The sequence below is a fragment of the Anastrepha obliqua genome, chromosome 2 (assembly GCF_027943255.1).
Source record: "Anastrepha obliqua isolate idAnaObli1 chromosome 2, idAnaObli1_1.0, whole genome shotgun sequence".
Lineage (NCBI taxonomy): Eukaryota > Metazoa > Arthropoda > Insecta > Diptera > Tephritidae > Anastrepha > Anastrepha obliqua.
Genome location: NC_072893.1, coordinates 5,617,951 through 5,632,082, shown reverse-complemented (window position 1 = coordinate 5,632,082; position 14,132 = coordinate 5,617,951). Strand labels below are relative to the sequence as shown.

Sequence of the window (14,132 nt, the reverse complement as noted above, 5' to 3'; positions counted from 1 at the left end):
GAAATTTAAACCTCTTATTTATTGGCATTTATTTCATCATCTCGAATTTCACTTACAAACAAAACATTTAGAATATTTATTAATAATTTTAACAAAATTTCTTCAACGTGCAACGCTCAACACACTTTTTTCATCATACTTAGCGTTTTTCTAAATAATTTTTATACACGCATTTCTACATATAAACGAACACTGTGCGACTCCCAAGCTATTACTTAATTGAATAAAATGTATAAATTTAATTGAATAAATTATTCCAGTAAAACTTGAGTATATCGAGTTGTTGGGAAAGTTTTCAATTTGCTTTCTAATGTCACTGCCAATTTATTTGCTCGTAAAGTATATTTAAAAACTTCGAGGAAACATGAAAACGTATTTAAAAATAGACTTTAGAAAATATTTGCAATCAGCTCTTGGAGTAGTTTTGTAGTACGTCACCTTCCTCCTAAGCACAGAAATTGTGAATGTGGACTTGATTTAAATATGAGTTTTGTTGCAGCGTAATAAGGATTGACTTTTTTCCAAATTAGCTTTATTTTAAAATCTGTTATTTATGGGCAGTGCACAAAATTACCAAGCATATTTGTTTACTACTTAAAAGTCTCCGAAAATAAAATGATTTATGAACAGTTTGTTATTGCCAAATTGTCTTAGATATCAAAGCAACGAACAGCTCACTTGACTGCTATTTTCATTTTACTTATTAGATTTATATTTCTTGTTAAGCATTATCTATAGCCTGAATTGGAATGCAAGAGGGCAGTCTAATAAAAAATGCAGATAAGCATTTGACGTGAAAAATATATCAGAAATTTTAAATCGTTTAGAAGCAGGGCAAAAGCAATGCTTACTTCAAGGAACACTTAGACTTTAAGCTCGAAAGTGTCATTATAAATCAGAGCATTCATAGTTTCGCACTAATAACACACCGATCTTCAAGTTTATAATTGGATTAAACAAATTTATGTATTTACGTTTCAAGTTTCGTGTTTCATGTCCATTTACACGGTAAAAAATTTAAAGTAAATGTGCATATTTAAACTTCAAAGCGGGATGAAAACCATCACAAAATTTTCAATTTATTAATTAGGAATAAGAAACGTGGCATTCAATTTTATTTGTCTTAAGAAGATTTTGGCTTTTTATATACATAACCACAGCAATCATTTATACGATACTATTTTTCATTAAAGTAAATAAAAGCTTAAAAAGTCTCACGTCAAAATTATCATAAATATAAAATATGAATAGAACTAGTTTTATAGTTTTATGTAAAAATAAAATAACTTAATTGACATTATCCATTTTTACCCGCTACCCTACATTCAAAGCCCACTCACCCACATGGCTACATTACTTTTTCGGGCATCTTACTGTGCTTCAAATTAATCTGTACACTCTGCGAAAACATCTTAATAATACCATAGTAATCATTTGAGAATACTTTCAAGAAACTCGGTATGTTCTTGCTCGCCAATTCGGAACAAAACTGCGGATACTTGCGATATGACGGCTGTATATCATCCCATATGGAAAGCAAGTCGCATTCATCACTAAAACAATATAGACATATAATGTTTAGGGTAATATAATAATAATTATAATTCAAAATGTTTAAATAGTTTTACGTACCGAATCTCATTGCTACAGTCATGAATGGATATAATCAAATATTGCACTTTCAGTTGTGAGCATTGATTATAAATATCAGATGACTGTTGACGACTAAACACCGAGTAGACATGCTCAGTTCGTTCACTGCAAAATACAAGAACAACATATGATAAGAAAGTTTCAATCAAAAATATAGTGTAAAAATATTAGTCATACTGTGTAATTGAAACTCGCGAATGCAAACCTCGGACGATGACAAAGCTTTTTAAGTATGAATTATAATACATAAAGGGCCATCATGTTAGAGGTACTTTTTCAAAAGAGTTTTCTCGACAGATCACGCGTGACTACTCTCAAACACATACACAATTTTTTTAAGTAATCATTGACGTTTCATAATGGAAAGACTTGCGCCTCAACAACGTTTACGAATCACACAATTTTATTACGAAAATCGACGCTCTGAGAAAAATGGCCAGGTGTTCTACAATGATGCCCATTTTTGGCTTAATGGCTACGTCAATAATCAAAAAAAGAGCAACCCGAAGCCATTCAAGAGCAGCCATTACATCCATTGAAAACAACCGTTTGGTGCGGCTTATGGGCTGTAAGGATCATCGACACATATTTCTTCAAAGACGAGGCTGACGCCGATGTAACAGTAAATGGTGAACGCTGTTGCACCATGGTAACCGACTTTTTGATGCCGGAAAGTGCAAAGTCATTCGCATGCCACCCAACCCGACCACGGGCTGTCAGCTTAGCGATCTAACCTTGTTTGGATTTATAAAGCTGCTACAACAACAACAACGGGAGTTTACTCGACTTTTGTCAGATGTGTGTAGCATTGGTGGGCTATTACAAACCCTAACATACAATTCATGTAAACTCATGTGTGTATTCGCGCTTGCACTCGCTTTTCTTTGTTCTATAGGTTTATCGAAATTTCCAAAAATCTAGAATATTAAATAAATTTTTAATTACTTGATATGCCTCATCTCCAAATGCGCGTGGTTTACAATCGGTCTTCTAGTAACTAAGTGCACCGTGCCTATAATGTCAACAGGACCTAGGTTGGAAAAAAAGAAATAAATTGTATCCTTACATTCCTGAAAGCTTTGACCCAAAAAATTACCAAGAATTATAATTATGTTATACCTGCAAAAACAGCATCTCGTTCTGTGTTCATTGTAATCCACTCTAACATGCTGTCCAAATCATCGTTAGCGTAACCCTGTCGGGTAGGAAAGTATTCCTCGCGTATATTCTGTCAATGTCATACAGATATAAAAAAGTAAATAGTTAAAAGGCAAAATATTTAGAATATATAATTTGATTAATTGTAATTGAAATAATAACCAACTCACCAGTAAACCTGGATTCACCATACTGGCTAAAAAAACTGTCAACGATACTGTCCAAAACATATTGCGTTGCTTGCGATACCAAAACTTGGAGCATATTGTCGGCGCAATAACACAACCTTGAGTGAAACATAGGAAGAATAATTTTTTAATACTAAGGCCAAGTGCTGTAAACACGAGCATTTGTATGAAGCTATATAAATAGTGGAAGCTGAATATATCGCTCTGATAATCAGCTCTGGAAGCTCCGCAGTTCGAAATTTTAGAGCGCGGCCGACGAGTGCTCTTCACACCCTCGCCGATTTTATCACTTGCAACTGCATCATCGCCGTCACCAGTGCCTGCTGATGCACGGTCTTCGGAGGCTTTTGGATCACTATTCGTTTCAATAGTATCTTTTGCTTTTGTTGTTGTATCTTTATTTATGGACGGTTCTTTATTAATACTATGTCGCTCTCCAGAGTTTTCTGTTTTAGCATTTGGAATTTGCAGATTTTCAAGTTCTCTTTGCAGATTTCGCTCTTTTATCTGCTCCTTCAGTAACTTAATATTGTTTATAAACTCTGTGTGCTCATCATTTTTGCTGCTTTTCCATTTAGTTTTCTCCAATTTGTAGCGGTCATAATCGTAATCGCAGTCTTCCAGCAGTTTTAAACATTCATTTAAATCGTTCTCAGTCTCTTTATTAGACATATCTCGCATGGAAACGTGATTTTCTTCCAAAAAATCTTCAAGTATATATTTTTTTGCTCGCTCTACATTATCTTTACTTGGGGTTTTCTTTTCACTGCCTTTGCGCCATTTGCGAAAGAACTTTGCTAACATCACCACACCGTACATGCAATACGGCTTTACAATAAGAGTTTTTATAAGCTCCCACAAATCGGCAACGTTCAATCGTTGGTAAGATGAATTGCATGCCGCAAGACTGGTGGTAAAATTTACTTTTGCCTGTAAACCCCAATGCACTATTAAATCACGGTACAAAGCAAACCCGTTGTCTACAGATCGTGCTAAACCTGTTTTTTCCAACAGATCAATTAAGGTTCCCTGTGCGCTGAATGCCATTAACAAACCGGGCCAGATGGTTTTAAGTGAAAAGCTGCTGTTGGGTGTTTGAGGTTTGAGTTTGCGTCCGATACTGATGAACAAGAGTCCAATTGCCGGGCCGATTTGCCAAGCAAATATGTATTTTTTATTGCAAAATGAGCAGTAGTAAGCTAAAATATTGGCAACAAGCTGCGACGTCGCATAATCAATAGTGAATGCACTAGAAACCGCTTCCGACACTGAACTTAATGTCCAAGGAGTCATCATAATGAGAACTTGCGTAGCAAATATGATGGAAGAGAACTGCCAACAAATAAGAGCGAGAGTTGTCAATAGCGTCAATTTGATGTTCTGTAAAATATATCAATTAAAAAAATTATGAAAGGTTAGAATACAAAAGGTTTAGCAAAACTCTCGGCAGTATTCCAACGGTTAAAGACACAAAAATATATATTTGTCTTACAATGAAAACTCGCATGCGATATTCTCTGCGTTCCGTCACTCTATCAATACATAAGCAAAGGTAGAACATTTGCATGAAAATAATTGGAAATGCAAAGTTTTCACGTGCCATAGGAGAATCGTAGATTTTCGACGCAAAACTGTGAAACATAATGTACGAAACCACTGCATAAATGCCACCAAAAATATTTTCACTGAAATTAACAATTTTGTAATTAAATGATTTGCAAAGAATATTATTTTACAACGGTTATACCTGAGTAACGTCCCATACATGTATATGACTAGTACAGTGAACCCACCAAGAAGCCATACACATTCTAAGTAGAATTGCATTGGTTGTCCAAAGCCATCACAGTGGCGATGCTCCAAAGGCAACCGGATGTCGTTGCCACGCCAACAGCTAAAAATCGGGAAATTTTCGTTGAATGCGTAGCGCCTTAGCAGGTGATATAGGTAACTAAAAAATTAAATCTATGAATGTGTAATATATTACGGTGATGCTGATTTTATTCATATTTTACATACCCTATTGCAAGTTCGGGAAGGACGTGGAATCGTTGCAGTACATTTACGCTTTGTGGGTATTCAATGCCAGTTACATTTTTTAGTTTATGATAGCCACTCCAGAAGTCTGTTTCTTCCGTGAGTGTCTTATAAAATGAATAGTACAGAGAATCCTCCCGACGCAGCAATGACTCTCGCTCTAATTGTGTTAAATGTGCAATGTTGGTACGGGACTCAAATATTGAACGCACATGCTGCACGTACAGAAAGAAAAAGCCGGTGCCTATTCAAAAACATTCGAAATATATTTTTACAAACACTTATGTATAAACTATTGCTGTATATATGAGTATATATATGTATGTACATATATATTACTTTTATATATATGTTGTGTGTATATGTAAGGACATAAATATAAGAACTTAAGCAGATTCTCAGGCATTTTGGACCCGGGGCTCTACCTTGATGTAAGCCGTTATTAAAAGATCCATTGATAAAGAATAACAGGTGAAGAAAAAATTAACTCACCAATTAGTGACTGTGAGAGTATTAGCAACAGTTTTTGTTCTTTCATTCTGATGATAAAGTTTTGGTAACCGACTATCAGGCATAAATCTTTATTTGCAAATCATTATAAGTTTATGTTTCGCTTTTGGACATGCAGTTGTCGTCCTGTCACTTCACACCCTACGATTTTGTAATTTGTCAGATTTTAATAAATTTTTTTAGTTCTCATCCGGCACAATCACTAAACTCCTTTCGCCTGTGTATGTTTAGTTTTCTACACACCGAAGAAACAGAAATCAGCTGGTCAAGTTGAATGACGTCTAATCATAAAAGTCACTACATAGCGCCAGTGTAGTGAATATCGCAACCCTATGTCACTGCACAAGTGAATGTAAACACACTTATAAATTGAAGATTTGCGTATAAGCTCAATGCGAACTGCCAACTGTGTCTTTTATACATACTTGTAAAGAGGTTACTAAATAATATTTCAATTTCACAAAATAACATAATTCTAAAATTACAAATTACTAAATTTCTCAAAATAACACCCCATGATTTATTTAAAATTAGTAATAAAAATAGAATTTATGTATCTACAGCAATCAATATGTATATATTTGTAAATAAATTTATTAAACAAATATTTTTACTTTCAGTTAGTCTCGATATAAAATCAAATTAAAAAAACTTTTTAAAATTCAAATGAAATGTATATAATGGATGTATCGCTATGAAATTATATAATGCAAATTTTCCAGTTTTAGCTGATAAACAATGAAAATCAAACGACATAAGGCAATACAAGTGAAAACTAAGCCCTTATTATAAAATCAAATTGAAATACCGGCAAAGTAATGCTACGTCTAAACAATAGTTCACCAATTACTCTACTTTTCAAATTATTTACTACCATTGATTTTATTATTATTTTAATAACTACTTTTTATATTGCCCTTATTAGTACCTTCTCATTCTTTTAAGTTCGGTGTATAAACACAGGTTTAATCTAGAATCCAATTAAAAACATCTGAAAGTCTGGCCGTTTTATATGTGGAACGTAAAGTGATTGAGGTTATATAAATTTTTGATTTAGCAATTAGAGAAGGGAGTTGTTGGGATTAAGCCTGTAGTTTTGGTAATAACTTGTAAATTAAAATATCCAACATGTCAGATTTTGAGTCACTTTCGTCGGTTTCCAGCGATAAAGAATTGCAAGAATTCTTGATGATTGAAAAACAAAAAGCGCAAGTGAACGCACAGGTTCGTAATTTTAACCTACATTTTGATGTCCGTCACATCCCAATATCACTATAAAAAAATGAATTTTAATTCTATAAACTTTATTGCTATTATAGATACATGAGTTCAATGACATCTGTTGGGAAAAGTGTATTGGAAAACCAGGATCAAAACTCGACAGTTCTACAGAAACGTGCTTAAGCAATTGCGTTGATCGTTTTATTGACACATCCTTGCTGGTCACGCAACGTTTCGCTCAACTTTTGCAAAAACGTTCGGGAGGCCTGTAATAGATGCTTATAGTCGCTTTCAAACTTGGTGAAAAAGACTTTGAACAAAAAATACTACTCCGTACCGAATGTAATAAAATAAAAAATAACTTAAAAACCATCTGACACACTTGAGATGAACTACAGCTAACGACAAATCGCCAATGACATTTTTGTGGTTATAACAATAAACTACTTGTAACTACCATAGAATTAGAGCAATAATGGCCATTCAAAGACAAACATTTAGCTTAATGAACAGGGTAGTTTTTATTTGAAACGTTTTTTGTTACCTTTTAGTTTTAAAATAAAAATTACAATGTATGTATGTTATAGGCATGAACATCAGGATAGCTTCACTTTTGTTTTCTTCATGGCTCTGTAAATTTCAATGAATTTACTTTGCTCGTCTTCAAGCATTTTTCTTGTAGCCATTGGAAGATTCTTCCGTTTACCGCTAAGCGTATTCTTTTCCACTTTGCCAGTAACGGCTTTAACTTTTCTTTCGGGCGTGTTTTCGCTGTTGGTTTTAGTATCTGATAATAGCGATTTAAGCAGCAAATTGGACTTTTTACCAGGCTGAAAGTTGAACGAAATTTATGTAACTTTTAACATGTATATAATACAAGTTTTCTTACTCTCGGTACGGTCTCAGACTTTTGAGCTCTACGTGGCAATGTTGAAAGCGTTGGAGGGGCGTGTACAACTTCGCCGAATCTAACAATATCCTGCTTGTATTCTTCCACCTCTGATTTAGCTTTTACTTTCTGCAATTGAAATGGACATTTAAATCAAAAGAATTTTTTTTATATCAAAACACTACCTCTTCTTTATCTTCTTTAATAGCTTGTTTAATTAATTCTCTAGCTATTTCGGGGTTCAGAGGTTTTACTGGTTTGTCCTGTTCCTTATTTGAAGCAGATTTTCGTTTACCACGTTTCTTTTGTTTTTCTTTAAGTAGTTCATCAATTTCATTTTTCGGTTTTTTGCTTATTGAAATTTCTCCGGTTTTCGGATTTCGAATGACATTAACCCCATATTTAGCTTCGTACTGAGCCTCACGCAAAGATTGTGCAGTTATTCGATTTACCCGCTTTAGGTAATCTTCATCAGTTTCCTCTCTTAACTGCTGTATGTAACCAATTTTATTTATAGATCTATCTTTCGGCTTATCTTCCTGACCCTTGTGTATTCGTTTGATTTTCTTTCCAGCTTTGGTGTCATCAATTAGTTTCTTAAATTGTGCGAATTTAAAGGAAACTTGCTGATTATCGCGTTCGGGAGGATTGTTTGTAATTTTTCTCAGTCTACAATAAAATAAATTTAAAAGATTAATTTATTCCTTAAATTATGTATATAAATACTTTTTTTCCTTGACTTCAATTTGTTTTAGTGGATCTCGAACTCCATGATGTTTACGAGCAGGAATTTTTCTTTTACGTGCCATTTTAATAATAATTTATCGGTGTCTATCAAAAAATATTAAATCACATGTATTTGTTTAGATTCTTCTTCTTGCATTGCAGTGGAACTAACATTCACTTTAAGTGGAACAAACATCATGGATGATAGAATACACGGTTGCGTCTTTCGAGCTCGCTGTGTCGCCAGAGCCCAGGAATTAACGGACCAAAGGGCGGGGAATTACTTTTTCGTGAAGAGGAAGAGTGGGCGGAAGCAATGGAAACAACAAAACTTATTATTATAAAAAGTAAACACTTACAGACACACCTTCTTGCCACGCAAAAAACTGCATTTGTGCTTTCACTCGATACTCGTTTTCATTACTTTGTTTAGGTTAAATCTCACAAATCATCACAAACCAAGTCATTCACTGAATTTCTACAAACATGTAATTCCCTCTCCTTTTGTTTAATTTGTATTAGTAAGGGACCTGACGTCAGACTTGTCAAAATCACGAAAAATAAAGTAACTGCTTTGCAAGGCGCCACCTTCAGTAATCAATGCGCCTTGTACTAAAACTATGACATCCTTTCTATAACATATTTTCTAATTAATGGATGTACAATAGTTTAACTTCGGAAAACATTTTATTTTTACATAATGAAATATATATTTTAATGTTAGAATTTTCATCTTGTCAAGATTTGCATGTTAACTGTGAATTGAATTGAACTGAACTGTTATACAATTGTTTCTTATCTTTCGTTCCATTGTCAAAATATTTGACATTTTGAATGCTAACCAATTTTTATCACCCTCACACTTACACCCCATTTACACACGGAGACATCTGGAATGGAGACACTGGAAATTCTCTTTTCATGTCTCATTCGCGGGCACACGGGCAAAATTGTTTTCGGCGACATTTTGACATTTAATACTTTAGCATCGTATGGTTCGGAAGTATTTTCGCACGCGCTTACATGTAAAGCGGAAAACGTTCGTCAAAAATTTCTTAAATATATGAATGAAAAATGCAAACTGGTTAAATAATAAATAATTTGTTGTTTTTTTTACTGAAACATATTTATAAATTCTTATACTTGAATAAAAAAAATTAAATTAAAAATACTTCATATGTAAATAATTAACTTAAAATTAACTTGAGTATCTAGAAATGCAGGGAAAAATTAGAAATCAACATAAACATGTCCCATAACTATTTTAAATTATACCTAATTTACTACCAAAAATAATCGTGCATTTCCCAAGCAGCGTTCGGATGTTTGTCATCGTTGTTTTCTTCCGTTTGTATGAAAACCAACACATAACTTAGAACTTTCTTCCACAAAAGCAGAAAACGAATGAAGCAACTGTCAAAAATTGCTTTAAGATTGGAAATACGAATAAGAAGAGCAAAGCGTGTCGCCAGTACAGGAGACAAATTCCCTTCCCTCTTCCCCGGCCGTCCTTCACCCCCGAACAAAATGTTTCCCTTCCAGTGGAGACATCGTGTAAATGGGCACTTAATTATCTGATTCAATTTTCACTAGTGAACGCGATGAAATGAGTAACAAAAACAAAAATTATATTCACTAAATTTTATAAACAAAGTGCCAGTTCTACCAAATAAAACACGATTAATCGTGTAGTTACATTTGCAACGCAGTATTACTTTGAACAAAACGAAACTGAATTGTATTATCACTATACGAAAATGCATACAGCGCAATAGTGGTGCGAATTGGGATAGACAAGAAATTAACTAATTGTCGTAAACAGAATTGTAAAAACATACATATATGCGTTAAAAAACATATTTTCAAGTTACCTTGAAAGTGAAAATCCTTTGAAAGAGACGTAAATTCCAAGAAGTGACTAAGAAAAGTATACGCCCGTTACCCTGAATAAAGGGTGGGAAAAATCTTGGCAGTTGAGTACAAGTGGCAGTCGCATTACACATTTTGATACAAAAGAGATTCAGGATGGTTGAACCCATTTTCGATTACCAATTTCGGCTTATTCTTATTGGTGACAGTACAGTGGGCAAGAGTTCATTACTAAAATTCTTTACAGATGGCAAATTTGCTGAGGTAAGGGTCAATCGCGTTCAATTTCTACGTTCAACGAAAACAAACAAAAAACGTAATAACAAAAACATTGATATGTAAATTACATAATTTAACCAGAAATGGTGACACACAGATACTGTAATCTGTAATCTGAAGCGTCAAAATATTACATGGTTAATAAAACGCTCACCCATCACCCTGATAGCGTAGAATATATGCATATGTGGTGCGATAGAAAACGTAGTGTATAAATACACAAGTTAATTGAATGAGCATACATATACATATGTACATAAGGCAACTAATTTTTGTTATTGTGTTTTTCTTATTTAGTATTTATGTACATATGTATGTATTTTAGTTACTTAACTATTCTCATTATTTGCAGCTATCCGACCCTACTGTGGGTGTAGATTTTTTTGCCCGCTTGATCGAAATGAAGGATGGTACGCAGATAAAACTCCAACTATGGGATACGGCTGGCCAAGAACGCTTTCGATCAATTACAAAATCATACTATAGAAACTCTGTTGGGGTATTGCTAGTTTATGATATCACCAACTACGCTAGCTTTGAACATATACCTCTCTGGATGATGGAAGCCCAGCGTCACATTGAACCACATCGTCCTGTGTTTGCATTAGTTGGTTGTAAGCTTGATCTGGTAAATGCAGGTGGCTGTCGAGAAGTTAGCACTGACGAAGCACAAACATTTGCTAAGCAAAATGGACTGCATTTTGTAGAAACTTCAGCCAGAAATGGCGTCAATGTCGAAGAAGCTTTTCGTATGGTCACGCAGGAGGTATATGCGCGAATACGTTCGGGCGAATACAAAGTTGAAGATGGTTGGGATGGTATAAAAACAGGATTTGCACGACCAAACAGTTTAGATTTCAATTTGGTTATGGCAGAACCTGAAAAATCATCTTGTTGTTGATATGTTTGTATTCGGTGTTTTCGCTAGTTTTTACGTTTTCAAGATTACAGAAGACTTAATTTTATTTTAAAAGCAAAATTCAAATCTTATTATAATTGTTTTATATACATATATACATACATATATTTGGTTTTATTTTAACTCGAGGAGGTATAGTCATAACAACTGGGCATTTATGCACTGTTTGGAGGTAGAGGCAAAAATAGCTTATGTGTGTATATTTGTTATGAATTGAAAAAAAAAAATGCAAACGAGACTATTCTTACCAAATAAATAAACCAAAACGAAAAATAAGTAAATAATGGATAAACGGTCAAATTAAAGGACTCATATACATAAGTACACATATGTGTGTATGTATTTTAATCAAATTGGAGTCTACAAACAATTTGTGGGTTCACCCTTGGGTAAATGTTTTTTATATTTAAACAAAACTCTCTTGTAACACTAAATAGTAAGCGTCTTAGTTTAATATTTTCCATTCTTTAAGAAAATAAATGATTATAATTTTACGTTATATTTGCCCTTACAAATTAATACCTGAATAAATTTATATGGCATATGTAGCTGTTATGTAACATGATTATTTCCTATATTAACTTTTTGTGTTGCGTTATTGAAAAATGTAAACCTATTTGTTTAGTATCAACATTGCGAAATATAAAATATTTATTAATTTAATATTTTCTATAACCGTTATAAACAAATTCCGAAAATCTTTTGTCGCCATGTTGTTGCTGTTGTAGCAGTTTATTATGGTGCCTATGTGGTATAATGGTTTGAAAATGCAAATCTTAGGGGTTTTTAACCTTTTTCGATCGAGTGTTTTAGTGCAAGCACCAGCCAAAACTCTGGTCAAATTCCATAGAAATATCGTTGCCCAAACCCCTTTTTCACAGCGTTCGTTGGATTTGTAAGCATTTTACATAATATTAAATTCTTGGAAGCGTTCATTTACGTGGGGCTTTCTCTATTTTTATTACATTATTATTGAAACAATGCTTGGCGCCTTGATAATAAAAACGTGACCTGTCTAATAAAAGCAGGATCGGCAATTTTAAATTAAGAGTTCCGTTATAAGACAATTTTTAACAAGTATGCGTATTCTTTCCGCAATTCTCGTTGCGCAATTTGTTGATTTTGTGAGAAATTTAGAAAGCAGATTTGAAGCAGTGTTCTTAAGTACACACCCAAAAGGTCCAAAATTGTCACGTTCATCTACAACAAAATATTTGAAGAAATCGAAGATAAATGGGTGCAATTGTATACCGAAGTAAAAAGCGTGGACGACTTACCCGGACCAGGTCCAAAAAAACCTCTCCAAAACAGGATCAGAAGATCATTGACTTATTTGTGCAAACCCGAACTAGAAGCAGTTTTAAGAAAAACTAGTGTTAATGTATCTCAAGACAAATTTCGAGTACGTTAACGTTCAGTAGACGTCAAATTTCGAAGCGCATCGAAAAAACCGCTGCTCTCATTATCACACAATGAAAAAGGACTTGCATGGACTAAGGCAAATTCAGAACTAAATTGGACAAATGTAATATTCACGTATGAATCTTTTTTTGGGCGTATAGTTGCATACATCGGCCCTGATGTACTGTTGTTAAGTGAAACTTCAACGAACTGTTGAGCATCCAATAAGGGTTCATGTTTGGGTCTGCTTCTCCGACTTTATTTTGCCATTTATTTGTGTTTAACACCTATTTGAATGAAGTTCTGATTAATAAAATTTACCAAAAAGCATTACTACCGTCAGCTGCCAAGATGTTTAGAAAAATTAGCCAACCTTGAATTTTACAAGAGGATAACGATCTCAAGCAACGAAGCCGAAGGTGTGTAGAATGGAAGGAACAAAATAGGATTGAATTGTTGGATTAGCCTTCACAGTCGCCTAATGCCACCCTTATTGAAAATGTTTGAGCAATTGTCAAGAAAAAACTCAAAGGTAAACCTATATGGACGGTCGAAAAGTTATCAAGGGCTCTACAAGGTCAATTAACTCTACAACTTGCGTAGTAATTAACACAAAGTTTGATTCGAAGATGTAAAGCTATTATAGCTAATGGTGGTGACTATACATTTTATTGAATATACCATGTCGCGTATAATAAATATTATAGACTCATGCAAGGCAGTTTCTTAGATTCGAATTGGTCAAATAGTTTATATGTTATCCCGGGCATGGTTCCAAATTTGGCTCAGCTTCCACGAGATCGAGCAAGGATTCGGAGTTAAATATTTCAGCGCGCGGGGCATCCCCCACGTTGTAGTTACCACTTCGGAATTTTGAAAACCACTTTCGCGCACTCCTTACACTTACGGTACCCTCTTATTAAGGTGACAGCATTCACCCAGCTGAATTTTTCGCCGTAGGAATGGCTTACGTCAAAATGATATGCTTTGTTTGTATGCATTGGTATGTTTACAGTCGTATGTTTACATTTGATTACTGATTTTGACATGATGCTTGCACCAAACGCAACAACAAATACATGTAGGGTTTTACTTATATGTGTTTGCTGTCACCTGTAATAAATTCGCCTTGGAAAAAATACAAAATATCCATCTACAACGCAAGAAAAATATAACAACAAAAATATAAATAGTTCCGTTATATTCCGCGATAAATTTTTTGTATGCAAAAATCGTACAAAATTGAAGTTATCGGTAAAACACGCACACGTTTAATCGAACT

General features: G+C 34.0%; 4 protein-coding genes across 5 annotated transcripts; 2 read left to right on the top strand and 2 right to left on the bottom strand.

The window, feature by feature from the left end:
- Positions 1-5,829, bottom strand: LOC129237795 (C-mannosyltransferase dpy-19 homolog). The gene is made up of 9 exons (XM_054872729.1): positions 5,529-5,829; positions 5,019-5,280; positions 4,747-4,950; positions 4,492-4,684; positions 2,982-4,379; positions 2,773-2,881; positions 2,599-2,683; positions 1,633-1,758; positions 1-1,553 (listed from the first exon to the last, which is right to left on the bottom strand). Exons 1-9 carry the CDS (start codon positions 5,572-5,574, stop codon positions 1,349-1,351), a joined length of 2,628 nt encoding a protein of 875 aa, XP_054728704.1. The 5' UTR covers positions 5,575-5,829; the 3' UTR covers positions 1-1,348.
- A 759-nt stretch (positions 5,830-6,588) lies between these two features.
- On the top strand, positions 6,589-7,139 carry LOC129237331 (mitochondrial import inner membrane translocase subunit Tim8). Its single transcript, XM_054872005.1, has 2 exons — positions 6,589-6,770; positions 6,866-7,139. The coding sequence occupies exons 1-2, from the start codon at positions 6,675-6,677 to the stop codon at positions 7,037-7,039; spliced, it is 270 nt and encodes an 89-aa protein (XP_054727980.1). The 5' UTR covers positions 6,589-6,674; the 3' UTR covers positions 7,040-7,139.
- A 124-nt stretch (positions 7,140-7,263) lies between these two features.
- Positions 7,264-13,767, bottom strand: LOC129237329 (coiled-coil domain-containing protein 137). 2 transcript variants are annotated; one of them, XM_054872001.1, is made up of 5 exons: positions 13,752-13,767; positions 8,383-8,487; positions 7,842-8,325; positions 7,657-7,785; positions 7,264-7,597 (listed from the first exon to the last, which is right to left on the bottom strand). In XM_054872001.1, the coding sequence occupies exons 2-5, from the start codon at positions 8,463-8,465 to the stop codon at positions 7,364-7,366; spliced, it is 930 nt and encodes a 309-aa protein (XP_054727976.1). In that variant the 5' UTR covers positions 8,466-8,487; positions 13,752-13,767; the 3' UTR covers positions 7,264-7,363. The 2 variants fall into 2 exon arrangements, with proteins under 2 accessions (XP_054727976.1, XP_054727975.1); XM_054872000.1 differs by lacking the exon at positions 13,752-13,767 and having other exon boundaries at positions 8,383-8,562.
- LOC129237330 (ras-related protein Rab-39B) lies at positions 9,952-11,775 on the top strand. Its single transcript, XM_054872002.1, has 2 exons — positions 9,952-10,515; positions 10,883-11,775. The coding sequence occupies exons 1-2, from the start codon at positions 10,408-10,410 to the stop codon at positions 11,429-11,431; spliced, it is 657 nt and encodes a 218-aa protein (XP_054727977.1). The 5' UTR covers positions 9,952-10,407; the 3' UTR covers positions 11,432-11,775.
- Positions 13,768-14,132: the final 365 nt, after the last annotated feature.